Source organism: Cetorhinus maximus, unplaced genomic scaffold (genome assembly GCF_964194155.1).
Source record: "Cetorhinus maximus unplaced genomic scaffold, sCetMax3.hap1.1 HAP1_SCAFFOLD_447, whole genome shotgun sequence".
Lineage (NCBI taxonomy): Eukaryota > Metazoa > Chordata > Chondrichthyes > Lamniformes > Cetorhinidae > Cetorhinus > Cetorhinus maximus.
The window spans coordinates 171,651-190,300 of record NW_027596391.1 but is presented as its reverse complement, the minus strand read 5'-3'; the positions used below and the strand labels follow the sequence as shown (position 1 = coordinate 190,300).

Here is an 18,650-nt window from a genome sequence, read left to right as displayed (position 1 = left end):
ACTCTTGGCGAAAAATTCTTCATAGACGGATATTTCACGAAGGGGTGTCATAAATAGAAAAGGAGGGGTGTTTTGGGAAGAAGCTTTGATCCTACATCGATGACGGCGAGAGACATGACGCGGTTCATGTACTGTATCTGAGAAACTTATGAAAGCAGAGGTCTGGAGAAATAAAAAAAATCGTTAGCGCCAGTGGTGGTCATTGTGATAAGCTGGAAGTGCATGATTGGGAGCGGGTGGGTCAGGGAGTTACTTCCAAATTGGAAGCAGTGGTGGACGGGAAAGCAATGTTTACCCGGCAAACAAAGTAAAAAAGCTGATGCGCGTGAATGTGATCTGCTACGTTTCAGCCAACAGAGTACCGGTTGAAATGAAGTTCTTGGCGGGTGCAGGATAGGAAGCGATTGGTTGCGGTGAGCTGGGCTGGCGTGGGGAAGCGCGAAGTTGTCTAGTGGCATTGAAATCTTCGATTCTGGAGTAGACAAATTCACGCATGCGTCGTTTATCAGCAAATGAGAAGATAATGGTGAAGGTGAACTCTGATGTAGTTGTACCTGCCGACCAATAATGTGTGGAGTTGGGCATTAGTGCAGGCATGACACCTTAATCTGCAGAAATAATTCTGTTCCACTGCGCAGTATAAAAGTAGATAGTGCTCGAGCTCTATTGGTCTAAATTTCATTTGGCAATGCATTAATTTTAACAGAAATGTTATCCTGTTTGAATCTATCATTATGCAGTACTTCAATCTAAACAGAGGCTCACCTGCCGAAACGTTGTGTGCATATTCTGCAGTACGTAGCTATGTGCAGAATTTCTGCCGATGTACTCGAGTGAGATACAACATGTATATACACGCGCAAGGATGGAGTTCTATGCTGATGTAGGAGCACTTACATACTTACACACATTGGAAATTAGACGAGCACAGCCTCAGGCCATCTCCATTCACCTGAGTACTGAATATTGTAAGACAGTTGAATTGAGGCTGTGTGGCTTTCATTCAGCAGTACGCAGATGAAGTTACCAATAGGCCAATAAGAATGTGAATTATATTGATTTGAAGGGATCTAGTGAATTTAACGTCATCCAATGGAAATAAAATGCAATAGGCAGCCAGAATTAATGTAAAACAAAAGTGGCAAATATAGTTAGCATTATTGGATGAGGAACAGATACAGTTGTAAAACGTGTCTAGAAAATCACTGTTTAAACATAACATGACTAGACGTTTTAGTAGGAACAAATACAATTGGGAAAACAAGACGTGCAGAGAATTCCGCACAACAATGGGTGAACTGGAGGCCATAAATACTTTCGTGAGATGTAGGAATATTTGAAGCATTTGGGTGTTATACATTCTTAGTAATAGTTGCGTGTGGAGAGATGTTTTGTCAGAAAACTCAGAAACACATGAGCAAATTATATTCTTTCTCTCTTGTTGCCTAACAGAACACATGCAGATAAGACTGTCCGAAGGTAACAGCCCATGTGCTGGCCGAGTTGAGGTTTATTACGATGGAATCTGGGGATCAGTCTGTGATGATTCCTGGGATGTAGCCAACGCTCACGTTGCTTGCAAACAGCTGGGCTGTGGAAATGCATTGGACATGACGCTTCCTGATTCTTGTGGACCAAGCTCAGGCCCAGTTTGGTTGGATGAGATAAACTGTTCGGGTAACGAATCGTTTCTCTGGGATTGCCCTTCAGCTCCATGGAGTAAACATGACTGTAGTCATAAAGAAGACGTGAGGATCATGTGCTCAGGTTAGAATGCTCTTAATACGCTCATTGTCTGAGGATTCATACGGAGGAATATACAAATGAATCATAAAGAAACCACAACATAAAATAAGGCCTTTCAGGTCAACTGTCGCATTTCTGCTCTCCGGATTATTTCAGCTAGCATTATTTGCTCATCCTTCAATTTAATTTTCCCCGGGGTACATATGTAGCCTCTTTGTAAAGACATGTGTGCTATTTGAGTCAACTGTTACACGTGCTCTAAGTTCCACTTTCAAGCCACTTTCTTGGTAACAACATACAAAAAATTATTCTGTACATCATATTGTATTTACTCATTTGCGTATTTATGGTACCATCATTGCACTTTGCCAGTTTATAGAAGACTGTTATCTCTATATCCCTGGACACCTTTGCCCCTGTACATAATTTACCCTATTATTTTACAAGCAGTTCGGGGTTTCTTTATGTTTCTTATCGAAATTCACCATGCCAGCTTGTTCAATGTTAATATCAAGTCTTATTAGCCCAGCCATTCTGCTGGTATATTAAGGTGTCATTGCATTATTATTATCAGCAGCCTTTCTTAGTATTAACTGCGCAAAGTGATTTTCTGCCTCCGAAATGATATTTCAGTTTATACATCCGATTCCCAAGTTGAAATCGTTGTTGTACATGTTCAGCAGTCGTGACCTCAGTGGCCCGCAGAACATCTTCGCGATTCTGAATAACTATCCTTAGAAGGGACTTGGATTTTGCAGTCAAATTTCTACCCATTTTTATACTGATTCCATAGCGCTATAGCTCTGAGTTCAGTAATGAATTTACTATGAGATATCTTCTCGAAGGCCTTTAGAAAAGTCACGCATAAGAACCCATTCTGCATTGGCCCTGTGTACTCTTTCTGAAACTTCCTCAAATCAATCAATACCGTTTCTCAGCTAAGTGTGACTTAGCCTTCAAAATCCTTTTAATACTTCCTCTTCGTACATTTGGAGTACAGCTGTTTTCTACTACCATTCAGAAGTAATAACTGGCGACAAGGTAACAAGGACGATGCATCTTGTGTTGTCCTACACAATATTAAAGGAGTTATCAAGCTGAGTATTTGTTGCTTCATTGGTAGAATACAAAGAACTGCGGCTGGTGAATGGAAAGCATCGCTGTGAGGGGAGAGTGGAAGTGTTCTACAATGGGACCTGGGGAACAGTGCGCTCTGAAACACTGGATCGCCATGATGCAGAAGTGATCTGTAAACAGCTACAGTGCGGTCACCTCGCTTCTATTGATTATAACGCTCGGTTATTTGGAGAAGGATCCGGACCTATTTGGCTCGATGAGGTGGAATGCATGTCACACGAGTCAACCATTTGGCAGTGTCAGACAGACCAGTGGGGTAAACACAGTTGTCATCACAGGGAAGATGCAGGCGTTATTTGTTCAGGTAACGCAACATACATCTCAATGTGCGGATGTTATTTCAGACATTGTGGTCTAATGCAGTCAGCACATTTCCTTTCTCAACAGGAGGAAACTTGACGAAGGAGCGGTCCCACAGTGCAAATGATTGCGATGGAGAATCAGGTGCTTGCTTGTCTATATTAAACCAACTATTTTTCTAATACTCCTTGATTTTGCTACGGAAACAATAATCACTTATTCCCTTGACAGAGTCGGGTTTAGGTTTGCGCCTGGCTGGAGGTAACAACAGCAACTGCTCCGGAAGAGTGGAGATATTGTTCAACAACAACTGGGCAACGGTGTGTGATGACTCCTGGGGTATGGCCGATGCCAATGTTGTCTGCAGACAGCTGGGTTGCAGTTCCGCTCTTATGGTCACTGGAGGGGCCAGTTTTGGCCAGGGTGAAGGTGATATATGGCTGAATGGAGTGAAGTGCACAGGAGAAGAATCATTTCTGTCCGACTGTCCTTCATCAGCGTCAGTTCAACACGACTGTAATCACAAGGAAGATGCCAGTGTGATTTGTTCGGGTAAGGGTAGTGCAGAGTGGTGGAGACTGAGGCCGGGAAGGAGGTGCTTAGCACTTGATCTCTGAATATAACGGATTAGTTCGTCAATTAAGAACAACAGATGCAATTAAAACAATAATTTCCATATTTACTGCACAGGGCCCTATTTGTCGTCGACGTCTTCTCCGACCACAGCTGCAGGTATTTATTATTAGTATAGTATTCTTGTTAACGTTAAAGATCTTATTCACGAGAAGAGCTAGATATTTCTGACAATCCTTTGCTTTTGTTGATTTCGGAATTCAATTTGAGTTTTACAGAATAATGGAAACATTTAAAATGCAAGATAGCTTGTTTCTCCTTTAAATCTTTCTATAATATTTCATCCAGGACATGATGTAAAAACTACTTCCACCTCTTTTGTGATCTGTATAACACTCGGAGTCCTGATGATCGTCGAGTTAATGGCACTCATGTCATTGATACAGAGAAAGGCAAAGAGAAAAGGTGAGACTCAAGTAGGACCGCCGAATTCACGCTGAATCTCGGAAATTGAACAATACCCTGGCGCGTTTTCACCTCCTCTACCTTTCCCACAGAAGGTCACATGTCATTTAAGAAACGAATGTTAACCGTATTTTTTTTTAATCACTAATTCCGTTCAAACCACTCGACGATTCGGTGAGATACCGAATTTAAATGGCAGAGCCACTTGACTGTCAACGTACATATTCCAAGTTGATCCACCGGTACTGCGACTTCATTTCAATCCAATTGGCACAACAATGGATAAAGAAAATTAATTTAGCTATTTTGGGCTCTGTGTTTCTGTTATTATTTCCAGTAATTCTTTATTTATCCACTCAGTACCTATTCCATTCCTTCAGTTTCTGAGTCTGGTAGCTCAAACCCAAACTCTCTCACCGGAGTCAATCCACCGTATTGAGTCGTGAGGCATTTCTGGGATTTTCGGCATTCATCAATAATTCTTGACCATCCAAACAGGTTGAGAACCTCAGATTCGAAAAAAAACAACACACTAGTGTTCCCTGCACCCTGCAAATAAACTGCTAACACAGATATGATATATCAAGGAACCATGAACACATCGCTCATGTTTCTAAACTGATGCTGTCTGCAGAGAGCAGCCAATTTTCCTTCCAGCTTCTCTTCAACTGTAATCCCCATGGGCATCATGGCCGAGTGAGCAGCTGGAAAACATTTCTCCTGCAATCCGATCATTCCGGCCTTTCTGACCTTAATTAAATTGGGCCTATGCTTGGTGAAGTTGAATAGGTGTCCATGCAGATGTGCAGATACACACACACGTGCGCGCACGCGCGCTCTCACGAGAATGAATGCATGAACCCAATTATGTCCCTCCATGTTCACAATAACTTGCTTTCTCCATTGGCATTAACCATATGTGAAGTGTTTCATTCGCAAATATTGCAGTATTACACCGGTCTCGATTGCAGCAAAATATTAATCCCTCCGCCTTCCCTCGAACAGGGGCTGTCACTGGCGGCATGGAATCGTCCAGCGGTTTCTACCAAGCCCTTTACGAAGAGAATGATGATATTCTGCCTCGCATCGATTCCGCTCTGACCCATGGCTCAGGTTCGTATTTCCCATTGCAAACCCAATCCACACTGTGGAATTCCATTTCCCTTTAACCCTCTCGATAAGTTGTTGCAATGAATGGGCACGACCCCCATTCCAATCACTACCCTCACGTGAAAGTTCCCTTTCTCACGGCCCCTGTGTATACTGCGAGTAGTTGCGAGGTTGTTTTGAATATTCCCACAGCGCTTTATTTTTCAAAGAATGTTATTTTTTGCCCTTTGATTGAGAAAAGCGAACAGAAGCGCTGTCCCCAATTTCCACTGGGCTGCAGGCTGCTTTCGTCAGGTATCTGAGCCGATAAACAGTGCAGATGTTCGAATACATAATACAATCGAGTGACGCCAGTGCTGCTAATCCACAGATCGCCTGATTTCGTGGGAACAGAATAACGATGAAACCTAACAATTAATTATTCTGATCTGTGCTCTGATGAGCTGAATCATTCTGTAACGTGATGACGCAATTCTGACTCTGTTCCTAACAATTGCTCCAACAAACATTTTTTTTCTCTCTCTCCGGCAAACAGTTTCAGATTCCATTGACTCATTCAATCACTTCGAATATTACACTGGTCACAGGTTGAATGGCAAAGATTCTGGGTCAGAAAACATTGAAGGGAACTCCTTCATTAGTCTGTTTGGGTGGAATTTTACTTCCGAGCATCATGCTTTTGTTCTTCATCATTTGGACTGTGTAAAATAGGAAATACCTTCTTCAAGATTATACACCAATATATTACACCGCCCAGGACCCCAGTTATTGCAGAATGATTTCCGCCAACATAAAACTGTGAATATATTTTGAGTATAAAGCAATATCATAGACATTTCACCCAATAATTTCAAGGGTGTAAAACAGATCAAAGGGAAGAACAAACAGTTAATGTGTTTGATCACCAGTCCCTGCAGCTGTGCAATGCACATGCATCTTGATGCGGACACTGGTTAAATGGGAATCGTGTGGCTTTATATCGAAAATAGAGAATTCTGCAAAGCGACTTTATACAATAATCCTCCACCCACTAAACGCACCGACACTGATCACTACAATGTATTTACGTTCCTGACCTTTAATTATTTGGCAGATTGATACGTATAAATATCATTCTAATTATTGATTGTTTACAATTTACTTCAATGAACATCACTTTTTCTCTCAGCTCTAGGCGATTATGAAGATGCCCAGAGTGTAGGCACTGATTCTCCGGGCGGTCACTTGCCTTTGGACAGTGGTCAAGATGATCTCTTCAAAATAGAACGTGCCGACGTTGATCTTTGAGCACTCGGTGAGACAACCACACACACACACACACGCACACGACACACAGACGCCACAAACGCCAGACAAAAACAATATCTCTCCCTCTCTCTCACACACACAGACATTATTCTTCCAAGGCTGCTGGTCTGCATTTTTGCTGACTTGCTTCCACACAGTTCAGATGGCTTCCGAGATCCGTGGTAAGTCTAGTGGGCGATCTGCAGCCTGTCACAAATGTGGCACGCGTTCCTTAAAAGTCGAAAGGTTGTTCAGAGGGTTTTGAGCTCTATGCGGCTTCTGGACTTCGTTTCTGCACATTTCGACACAGTATATCGATGTGTTTGTTGCCATCCAGGATGAGGCTTCTCCATTCTGGGTGTCGTCAAATCATGGCCCCTACTAAGACGACGAGATGTTAGAACTGTTCGCGATGTCCTGGGGCCATCACTAAATTGTTGTTTCTTTGCTCTCCGCCGGGAGCCTGCTGCCTTTGGAGTTGCGAGCAAATTATTAACTCTGATTATTCCTTCACTCACCCTCCCACCTCTGCTCTGAATTTCACTGCAACAGGCCCGGTCAAAAAGCAGCGTTAAATTAAACCTCCTGTTCCATTATATAAAATTAAATTAAACAAAGCATCTGTCAATCTTTAAAAAATAAAATTGTTCTAATACTTTTCACTGTGAATTGCCTCACTTGTTAAGGCCTCAAACGACAGGACCCGTTAGTGATCATATTGGACGACCAGAACCTTCTGAACCTCTTCTGTCATAAAACAAAGCACGGATTATAATAGAGAGCAATTCACTTTGACTCAGGTTTAAACAAAATACAACCACTAATGCTGCTTCCAGACACGCATACGTCACACACACATGCCCCCCACCCCACCCCCCCCCCCCAACCCCCCAACACACACCAACACACACGCACACACAATTACACATATATAAACCATAATTGTTCGCTTCCCATTATTAGCCAAAGCTATGGTCAATTTCACTGTGTATAGCTCTCAGATCAACACTGACCTTGAGTTAAATTTTCAATCCTGATAAAATGACAATGTTCCAAGTGACTCGTTGACAAGCCCGGAACATTCCGTCGCCAATGGGCATTGACAGTTCTGCTCAAATTTCACCACGTATATTTTAAACTGGTAAAGGCACTGCTTTATTAACTTTCCTAATGTTTGTGGCACAATGGTGGAAAGCGTGCAGTTCAAGTCAGTTCCTATGTTATGATAACTTGGAATGTTTCCAATTGTTAATGATACAGAAATGATCAGAGGAAACATTCTTCGTGTTTTCCAGAGAATCAAAGGACTACTTCAATACAGCATAATCTAAAGAGTAAAAAAAAACGACCTTGACTTGTGTAGATATTGGTGGCAATTGTTGTAACTATCTCTCTCAATCCCAATTTTTTATTATCCCTCTTTCAGGAGGAAGTCATGGACCAATCCAGGGTGCGGTCTGGCCAGACGTGTGTCACTCTATTCAAATCTAAGGAAACGCCCCTGAACATTTCCAAAAAATGTAGTCTTATCGAATGTGCCTTAATTACCGAAATAAACTTTGCGTTTTTTTTTTTCATTCAGTAGCACGTTACTTTGTGTTGAGATATACAGATTCGTCTTTTTTCTCCATATTTTGTGTGGCCAATGATTATAAAACATGTAATTTATTTCGAGCATTCGGCTGCCTAAAATAACACTGGTCGCTGCTTCGACGAACCAACCAATTAAGAGTTTGAACAACTGATGAGTATCCATGACAAGCTTCTTAAAACCTCGTCTTGCAGCCGCTTCCTATTATATTTTCTCAAATGCATTCAAAGAAGTTTTACGACAGATAAACAAATCGAAAATCTACTTTAACTCCATTTATTGAACTTGCTGTCCCTAGACCACAATATAGGTGAGGCGCAAAGACTGCTGCATTCTCTTAGCAGCTGTAACCAACACAGTCTGGTTCAACATTACTGCATCCTGCACTCGAGCTATTAAGTGCAGAGGGGAACACGAAGCCGATCACAATTCAATGCGTGTTCGATACTTTAAAACGACAAGATAAAGGTACAGTTATCCAACATAGGCCCACTATGGTGACTTACTCTGGAGAACAACCTCGCTCTGCAGTATCGCACAACAGCTATGAAAATTCTTGGTTGACGAATCAAACAGCCATATCCACCAGCTGAGATGCACTTTTATTATAAATTAAAAGACAAAAAAGTGGGAAAACACTCAAAAAGTAATAAAGCATCCACGGAGAGAGAAGCTGTATGTGTTGTTTCCTGTCTGTGATAGGATGAAGGTGAGGAGTGTACAAGTTAACCCGCGCCTCACTCACTTTGTATCATCTCTCCGTGAATTTGCTCTGTTCCATTCAGGCAGGACACAAACCCCTCAGTGTCAATAAGGCTGGTGACAAAGGAGTCCCGCTTGTTTGGTGACAAACTCCCAGCTGGTTGAACTCAAATGCTAAAAATGTGGCATCACTTCTTGTCTCCCCGTGGATATTGACACCAAGGCTGAACAGCAACCCATGCTTCGCCAGTCTCTAAATCATCCCATGGTTCAAGGTTCTCTGAAAAGAAACCCTCAAACCTTAACAACAACCTTGCAGATATCGTCCCTCACCCTTCCAGTTTTGCACAACAATCAATAAGCTCAAAGCCATCCAGATTAACTGAGGCCACGTATTTGGCGCACCATTTTAGAAATGAATCACACCACCATTGTCAGTGTTGGCATTGTGTATTGTTTCAAAGACGTACTGCATCGAGTAACCAAGGGCACTTCGGCAAATTTGATACCCGCAGCTTCTCCCACAAATCAGGACATTGGAAGCAGAAGCATAAGAGCAATGCCACAAGCAAGTTCCCTTCCAAACCCAACAGTATCCGGGATTGGAGCGACATTGCTGTCCTTTTACTGCTGATAGACCAAAAGTGCTGGAAATCCCTTTCGAACATCAAAATGGGTGTTTCTACACCAGTTGGAATGCAGCAAAACAAGAAGGCGAATCCCACCGTCTTCCCAGGGCCCTGTAACTCCGGACAGGAAATGTTAGACTAGCTAGGGAAACCAGATCACGCAAAAACGTCTACATAAATGGTCCACTTGAACGAAAGTTTATTACCATTTATCCAGGCATCCGATCATATTTATTCCTAGCACTAGTATTCCTATTGGCATTTTCAGTTCTCTTCCAATATCACGCACAATATTTTTAAAAATCCAGTATCGTAGTCTTCACAATCTCTGGTTGACAATGAACTTTCAGTTCCTCTACAAAAATCAAGACAACCTTACTCCACATATGTCAAAGGTCCTTCAATGCCGATGGTTCAATGTCATGGAATTCACTACCTAAAATACTTTAACTATACGTACACTTGGTGGGCTGCGGGCGTTCAGGAAGAAATTCCATTGTCAACTCAAGGACAATGAGGAACGGGTATCAAATGATGTTATTGTCACTAATTCTCACATCCAACGAAAAAATAAAGAAATACTGATATCTCCCTCCCTCAGCAGAACATCCAAATCCTCTGCAACCCCATGCATCACCTCGACACCCAATCTCTTAGCAACTCCATCGCTCAGAAAGGCATTCATTCTTTTCACAACTCCATCCCGGTCGAAGACGTAAAGTCTCTCTAAACCTCCACCGCTCATCAGGATATCCAGTCCCTCTGAACATTTATCCCTCATCGGGGCATCCAGTCCCTCTACAGCTCCATTCCTCACCAGGAAATCCGGTCAATGTGCACCTCCAATCCTCACCAGGTCATCCAGTTCCTCCAGATCTCCATTCTTCTCCAGGAAATCCGGTCAATCCACATCTCCATTCGTCACCAGGGCATCCAAGCCCTCTACCCCTCCAATCCTCACCAGGACATCCAGTTCCTCCAGATCTCCATTCCTCTCCAGGACATCAAGTCCCACTGCATCTCCATTCCTCACCAGGTCACCCAGCACATGTACATCTCCATTCCTCACCAGGGCATCCACTCCCTCCAATTCTCTATCCCTCACCAGGTCAACAAGCGCCTCTATGCCTCCATTCCTCACTGGGACATCCGGTCACTATTCATTTCTATTCCTCACCAGGAAAGCCAACCCTTACACACATGCATCACTCAAGAAGGCACCCAATCTATCTGCAACTTCATCCTTCAGAAATACAGGAAGCGCTGTAAAACTCCATAACTCATCAAAGACACAATGCACTCCAGCACGTCCACTCCTGTCCGTGCAAACAGGTATGGTACCCACCACAACTCTGTCCCAAGATCTCTCAAAGGGAAGTTCATGTACATTATATTTCAATCCATCAATACACCATTATGAAATCCTACACCCCCAGCTCTGAACAGAAACTCCAGCATCACTCAGGTCCAGACATCTATTTATTTATTTGTTTTACTTATCTTGAAGTTGTTGAGTTTGCTGGTATTTTTCAAAGTTCATGTTGTTGTTGAATTTGTGAATGTGTTTTTCAAATTTAAGGACGTTGTTGAATTTGTGGGTGTCTTTCAATGTAGATGTTGTTGATGTAATTGATGGCATTTTTTAAATGTTGCTGTTGTTGTTGAATTTGTTGGTTTTATTCAATGTTGAGATTGTAGTTGAATTATTTGGTGTTAGTAAAAGTTGAGGTTGTTGTTGAATTTGTTGATGTTTTTGAATCTTGTTGCTGTTGTTGAATTTGTTGAGGATTTTAAATGTTGATGTTGTTGAATTTTTTGGAGTTTTTCAATGCTGAGTTTGTACTTAAATGTGTTGGTGATTTTACATTGTGAGGTTGTTGCTGAATTTGTTGGTGTTTTTCAATGTTGATTTTGTTGTTTTAATCGTTGGTGTTTTTCAATTTTGCGGTTCTTCTTGAATTGGTTTGGGTTATTCCACTTTCAGTTTGTGTTTGAATTTGTTGGCTTTTTCAATGTTGAGGTTCTTGTTCAAAAAGTTGGTGTTTTCAATTTTGAAGTGGCTTAAGTTGTTGGTGTTTTTGAAAGTTGAGGTTGCTATTGAATTTGTTGGTGTTTTCAACGTTGAGGTTGCTGAATTTCTTGTTGTTAATCAATGTTGAGGCTGTTGTTGAATTTGTTCAGGATTTTCAAAGTACCATGTGACTTCCCCCCACACCAATCAGAAAGTGGCTCCCATCACACCTAGCACAAAGTCTCCCTCCACGGCAAAACACAAAGTGATTCATCTTTATTAATTCTCCTGCGTATTGTTAAAACATCAAATGGTAACTGAACGGGATAACGGAAGGCAATGCAGGAGCAATATTCAGCATGAATTTTCACAATACCTTTTCTATACCTGTTGCTGCTGGTCCATTGGTTGTTCAGGAGAGCGCCGGTGGGAATGGTGGGGCGGTGACCATCTGCCCGCTCACATTTTCTGCCTGCTCCAATGGCTGAGTGTCATGGGTGGGGCCGGCGGGTGCCCTGCTCCAAACTAGTCCAGCTTACACTGGCCAAGGGAAGCAGGGCACGCCGCTTTCCATTGTGCCTCCATCAAAGGGGCAAGGTCACTGCCCCGTCCAATGGCCCCTTCCAGCCACGCCCGTCTCTGTTACGCCGTCATCATTGGGAGTAGGCCCCAACCCCTGTCCATTGTGCCGTCACAAGGCCCACGCCTCTGCATTATGCGGTCATCATGAGGACCATGTCCTTCCTCCTTTCCATTGTGCATTCAAAGGACACGCCGCTACAATTATTTCGTCGTCATGGGGACCAGGTCACGCCACCCTGTCCATTGTGCCGGCACAAGACCCGGACCTAACGTAGGGCGTTCGTCATGGGCACAAGGTCCCGCCTTCTGTCCATGTTGCCGTCAAACCACTCGCCCCCCCCATTATGCGGTCATCACAGGGACCAGTACGGCCCTCTGCCCATTGTGACTTTTAAAGGCGCCCCTCCCATTATGCCGTCGCCATGGAGACCTGGTCACGCTACTTGTCCGTTGTGATGTTTAGGAGCCGCCACTCCCATGATGCCTTCACCATGAGGATAAGGTCCCACCCCTTTCCCTTTGTTTCGTTTGGGATCCGCTCCTCCCATGATTCCGTCACCATGGGGAACAGGTCCCTCCAGCGCGCCCACTCCCCGGAATCTGTGCTGATCAGGCTCCACACCACAAGCCGGACACCGTGGGAATTAGGTCACGCCCGAATGCCCGCTCCCAAGGACCTGTTGGGATCAGATTCCACACCACAAGCCCGACAACATGGGAAATAGGTCACGCCCGCCCGCCCATTCCCAAGGACCTGTCGGGATCAGATTCCACATCAAAAGCTGGTCACCATGGGGAACAGTTCCCGCCCACCCGACCTCTGGGACATGTGGGGACCAGACTTCACAACAGAAGCCTGACAACATGGGGAACACGTCCCGCCCGCCCACTCCCGGGAACCTGTGGGAATCAGACTCCACACCACAAGCCGGACACAATGGGCAGCAAGTTCCTCTCGCTCGCTCGCCCGACCCGCAGGATTTGTGGGGATCAGGCTCCACACCACAAGACGGTCACCATGGGTTACATGACACTCCAGCCCGCTGCCCGGGACCTGTGCTGGTAAGGCTCCACAACACAAGCCGGTCACCATGGGGAACAGGTCCCTCCCACACTGTCCAATGCCATTGGGGGAGAGATTTAAATGCTCCCACCTCTCAGTCGAAAGGCAACTCCCCCTCCCCATCCCCAAGCCCCCTGCACTCCACTCATTCATTGGGAATGGGAATTAAAATGAGATAAAGCTGGTAACTCCCTGACTCGGCTCCTCTCTCCTTTTTGAATGAATTTTGCAATAGGGCCAAAGGGACATGTCAGCAGATCATTCAAAAACTGCCGGAATTTAGTCGGGACATAAATGCAAGGATGTGCGTAGCAATTCATGAGCCCAATTTCTGCGCAGAAGGATGCAGCAAAATTGACTCATAGCGCAAATTATAAATCCGGACTCATATAGAACACACCATAATCGTGCCCACTACTGGAGGAAACTGGCGAGATAACAAACAGTAAAATGATGGATTTCTATCGACTCTCTATCTCTGGCTCTCTGGCAATCTCCCCACTTCTGTGTTCACGAAGTCTCCTGCGGGCCCTGCTTCTCTCTAAAATGTGTCTGACGGTGAGAACATTGAGCAGCAGAATCAGGATAAATGGGGCTAACGGGTTTAGAATGTAATGGAAAACTTGATTGTTACCCAGACCGTAGAAAAATAAAAATCTAGTATTACAGAACATAACCAGGGTTCGTTCACCAGTTGATACATTCCTGTGAGCATGGAATCCCAGAAAAGGTTCTTTAAAAAGATCAGCACAGTCACTGTCCCAAGAACCACGCCTGTTTTGCCAGTTCATTGCAAAACACCAACTAATTAATTAACAAACTCAACACTGAAAAACACGATAAAATTCAACAATAAGGTTAGCATTGCAAAGCACCAACAAATTCAATAATTGGTTTAAAATTGAAAAACCCAATGAAATTCAACAACAACTTCAACATTAAGAAACACCATCAAATCTACAACAAACACAACATAGACAAATAGGTATACATTCAGCAAAAAACTTCTACATTGTAAATCACCAACAAATTCAGTAACATAATCATTGGAAAACACCCAGAAATCCAACAACAGTAACATTGAAAACACCAAGAAATTCAACAAACTCATGAACATTGAAAAAAACACCAACAAATTCAACCACAACCTCAAAAATGAGAAACACCAACAAATTGAACAACAACCTCAAAATTCCGAAACACCAACAAATTCAATAACAAACCCAACATTGGAAACACCAACAAATTCAGCAACAACTACATTCAAAAACCCCAGCAAATTTATAAAGAAACTCAGTACTGATTATTACCAACATATTCTGCTACAACCTTAACATTGTGAAACAACAAGAAATTCACAAACAACTTCAACATTGAACTACACCAGCAAATTCAAATAGATTGAAATACACCAGTAAATTCAGAAACCACGTCGCCATAGAAAATGAAGAACGAACCGATGAACAACTTCAGCATTGATAAATATCAAAAAATTCGTCAACAACTTCATCAATGAAAAAATCAGCAAATTCAACAAGCTTAACAATGAAAAACATTAACACGTTCAAGAGCAACCTCGTCATTGAAAAACACCTACAAATTCAGGTTAACATTGAAAAACATCTAGAAATTCAACAACAGGGTTGAAAAAACACCAAGTTCATCAAAAACGTCATCAACTAAAAGTGCAAAGATTTTCAAACACAACCTTAACGTTTAACAAACAATTGCTGAATGTGTTGATGGTTCTCAATTGTGAATCTGTTTATGAATTTGATGGTGTTTTACAATCTTTTTAACTTTGCTGCTGTTTTTCAAAGGTGAATTTGTTGTTATGTTTGCTCATTTATTTTTTTCAATGCTGTTGCTGCTGTTGAATATCTTGATGATTTTCAATGTTGAAGTAGTTGTAGAATTTGTCAGTGTTCTACAATATTCAAGTTGTTGTTGAATATGTTGGTGATGTTCAATGTTGACGTTGTTGCATTTGTCGTTTTTGTTCTCAATGTTGAGTCTGTTGTTGAATTTGTTGCTCTTTTTCAATGTTGAGCTTGTTGTTGAATTAGTCGATGTTTTCAATGTTAACGTTATTGAATTTGTTGGTGCTTATTAATGTTGAAGTTGTGGTTCAACTTGTTGCTTTTGATCAAAGCTGAGGTTGTAGTTGAATTTGTTGGGGTTATTCAATGATGACATTGTTTATGTTGTTGATGAGTTTCAATGTTCAGATTGTTGCTGATTTTCAATGTTGAAGTTGTTGATGACTTTGTGAGAGTTTTTACAAAGTTGAGGTTGTTGCTGATTGTGTGCACTATTACAATGTGGAAATTGTTCTGGAATTTCTTGGTGATGCTCAACGTTATAGTTGTTGAATTTGTTTGTGTTTTTCAATGCTAATCTTTTTATTGAACTTCTTGCTGTTTTGCAGTGTTATGTTTGTTAATTAATTATTTGGAGTTTTGCAATGTTGAGGCTCCTGTTGAAATTGTTGGTGGTTTTCAATCTTTTTGACTTTGCTGGTGAGTTTTAAAGTTAAAGTTGTTGGTAAATTTGTTGGTGATTTTCAATCTTGATGTTGCTATTGAACATGTTGATGTTTTATAATGTTGATTTTGTTTAATTTGTTGATGATTTTCAATGCTGAGGTTGTTGTTGAGTATGCAGTTGTGTTTTCATTCAAAAGCTGAGGTTATTGCTGAATTTGTTGGTGTTTTTCAATCTTGAGATTGCTCTTAAATTTGTTGGTGTTTTTTCAATGTTGAAGATATTGTTGAACTTGTTTGTGTTTTTCAGTGTTGATGTTGTTGTTGAATTTGTCGGTGTTTTTCAATGTTGAGGTTGTTGTTGAATTTGTTGCTGTATTTCAAGGTTTGAGGTTGTTGTTGAATTTGTTGGTGTTTTTCAATATAGAGTTTGTTGAATTTGTTGGTATTTTTGAAAGTTGAGGTTGTTGTTCAATTTGTTTCACTTTTTTTCAATGATGAGGTTGTTGTTGAATTTGCCGGCGGTTTTCAATGCTGATTTTATTGTTGAATTTGTTGGTGTTATTCAATGTTGAGTTTGTTGTAGTTGTTGGTGTTTTTCAATCTTGAGGTTGTTGTTGAATTTGTTGTTTTTTTCAATGTTCTGGTTGTTGAATTTGTTGTTATTTTTTAAAAGTCGCAGGCTCGCGGGATGAATGACCTTCTCCTGTTCCCATGAATAAAGTCCCTGTTAGTGGCTGACCGGGGCGCCAGGATTGCTTTCCCCAATGCATAATCAACATCTGGGACAGCTGATGCTCTGGAAGTACGGCGACGACTCTGCAGAATACAGATTGGTTTCTGTCCATGTGCCTGCTCCAGCAGGGGATGCTTTAATGCATCTACTGCCCCTTTTCCATCCGCTCCTGAGCATTCACCTCCCCACAAGGGCTCAGCGACTCAGTGGCCCGTGCCGATTGGAAGTTTGTGGTTAAATAGACCATTTATTGCCGGGAAACCGTATACGCTGCCTCTGGGCTATTTTCAGTTGTTTTGATTCTTCAACAAATGAATATATGATGTTAGCGGATATTTCACTGCATCCGTTAGCTGCTTTCTGAACTTGGACTGAGTCACCGCATAAATAAATGTGTTTGTGCAGCAACTTAAACTCCGCAGCATCATTCCGAATTGTTTACATATATATTCAGAATCTGTGTAATCACTGGGATCTGTTCCCGTAATGGTATAAAATAAGCTATCTATAACATACACAGACCACTGCAGTCCGAAGCTGCCCGAGTTGGTGAAGAGTAAAATCACAGACTTGCTCCTGCTCTCCATCTCTGGGTCACTGCGATTCTCACCCTTGCTCTGACCCCTCAGCCCCTTGCGGACTCGACTGGCCACTAAAATGTGTCTGACTGTCATAGCGTTGAGCAGCAGAATTAAAGCGAATGGGAGCAAGGGGGTTAAAACCGTGTCAAACCAGTCAAATCCCACCCACCCGGGGTTAGTAAAATTGCTTGGCTTTGGATAACAGAACCACATAACATTGTCGATTATCTCTCCATGTTCCTGTGTAAAGTGGTGCGGGATGTTTTTTAAACAGTGCAGAATGCCGGTTGATGCTAGAACCACAGCCGCAGTTTTCTCGGTGCAATATTTTGCTTTAAGCTTCTGCCAACAAATGGCCACAAATCGGTCAAAGGAGAAAGTGACGGTAAACCAGACTGAACAGTCTGTGGCTGCACCAGTCAGGACAGCGAGAACACTACACACTGGGGTGATGAGCAGGAAACTCTGTCCAAAATAATAATAAATTACCCTCCACATGATGACCTCAGTGATAATGACCATTAGGTCCGCCGTTGCCATGGCCACTAGATAGCGGGTGGTGCAGTTGGAGAGTCCACACTTTCCCCGGGTTAAGTCACAATCGCCAATAAATTAACTGTAAGAGAGAGAAGGGTAAAGAGACTGGAAATTAACTGATCAAACATTCACGCTCAATAAGGCCAATATTCAACCAACAAAATAGATCATTCTGGACCCTGCCAGAGGCTAAACTTTGAAATTAAAACTCCAATCCCTCCCCAACCCATCCCCACCCTGTGAAATCCCGAGTTCAGACGGGGAAGCATTAAATATGATTGGTCGGATATAAAGAACAGAAACAGGCCATTCGCCCTAAGCAGCTCATTTCAAAGTTGATGATCCACTGGAGCCTCCGCCCAGATTTCATCAGTTGAATCTGACAACGTAACACTCTATTCCTTTCTCCCTCACATCCTTGTTCATATTCCCTTAAATGAATGTAAAGTATTCACAACAAACACTCTGTGTGGTAGCGAGTTGCACATTCTCACTGCTCTTTGGATTAAACATTTCCCTCTGAACTCCCTATCGGCTTTATTGGTAATTCTCTCAAAACGATGGCCTCCATTTATGCCCTTCCCCACGGGAAGAAATATTCTCTCTGTGTCCACTCTATCAAATCCTTTCTTCATTTTACATTTCTGATTAGCTCACTCCTCAGCCTTCCATTTTCAAGAGATAAAGTCACAGCCTGTCAATCCGTTCCTGGTACTTATACCCACGTATCTTTGATATGATCGATGTACACAGTCTCTCCACCCTCGGCAGTGCCTCCGTACCCTTGGCTATATAATACCTGATCTGAACTTTATCCAGTATTCAATATGTGCTCTGGCTAAGGTTTGATGCAGCTTTATCATAAATGATCTACTTTTGCAATCCTCCTCAGTATTGACAACACCCTGTCTCAAGCTGGTCTCATCTGTAATCATCGACATTGTGCTTTGATTACAAAATTCAACTCATTAATGCATTTTGATGAGCACTGATCAGAGCACTGAACCTTCTGGAACACCACTTCCCACCTTCTGCCACTCTGAATAAAGACCCTTTATTCCTCCTGTCTGCTTTCTGTCCTCAATACAGCTAGCAATCCATTCAGCCACTTCTCCCT

The 18,650-nt window shown here is 42.4% G+C and overlaps 1 protein-coding gene across 1 annotated transcript; it reads left to right on the top strand.

Moving 5' to 3' along the window:
• The first annotated feature begins 865 nt into the window (after window positions 1–865).
• On the top strand, window positions 866–6,618 carry LOC144673716 (antigen WC1.1-like). The gene is made up of 8 exons (XM_078535420.1): window positions 866–956; window positions 1,453–1,767; window positions 2,870–3,187; window positions 3,271–3,327; window positions 3,415–3,735; window positions 4,105–4,221; window positions 5,227–5,334; window positions 6,500–6,618. Exons 1-8 carry the CDS (start codon window positions 866–868, stop codon window positions 6,616–6,618), a joined length of 1,446 nt encoding a protein of 481 aa, XP_078391546.1.
• The last annotated feature ends 12,032 nt before the right edge of the window (window positions 6,619–18,650 follow it).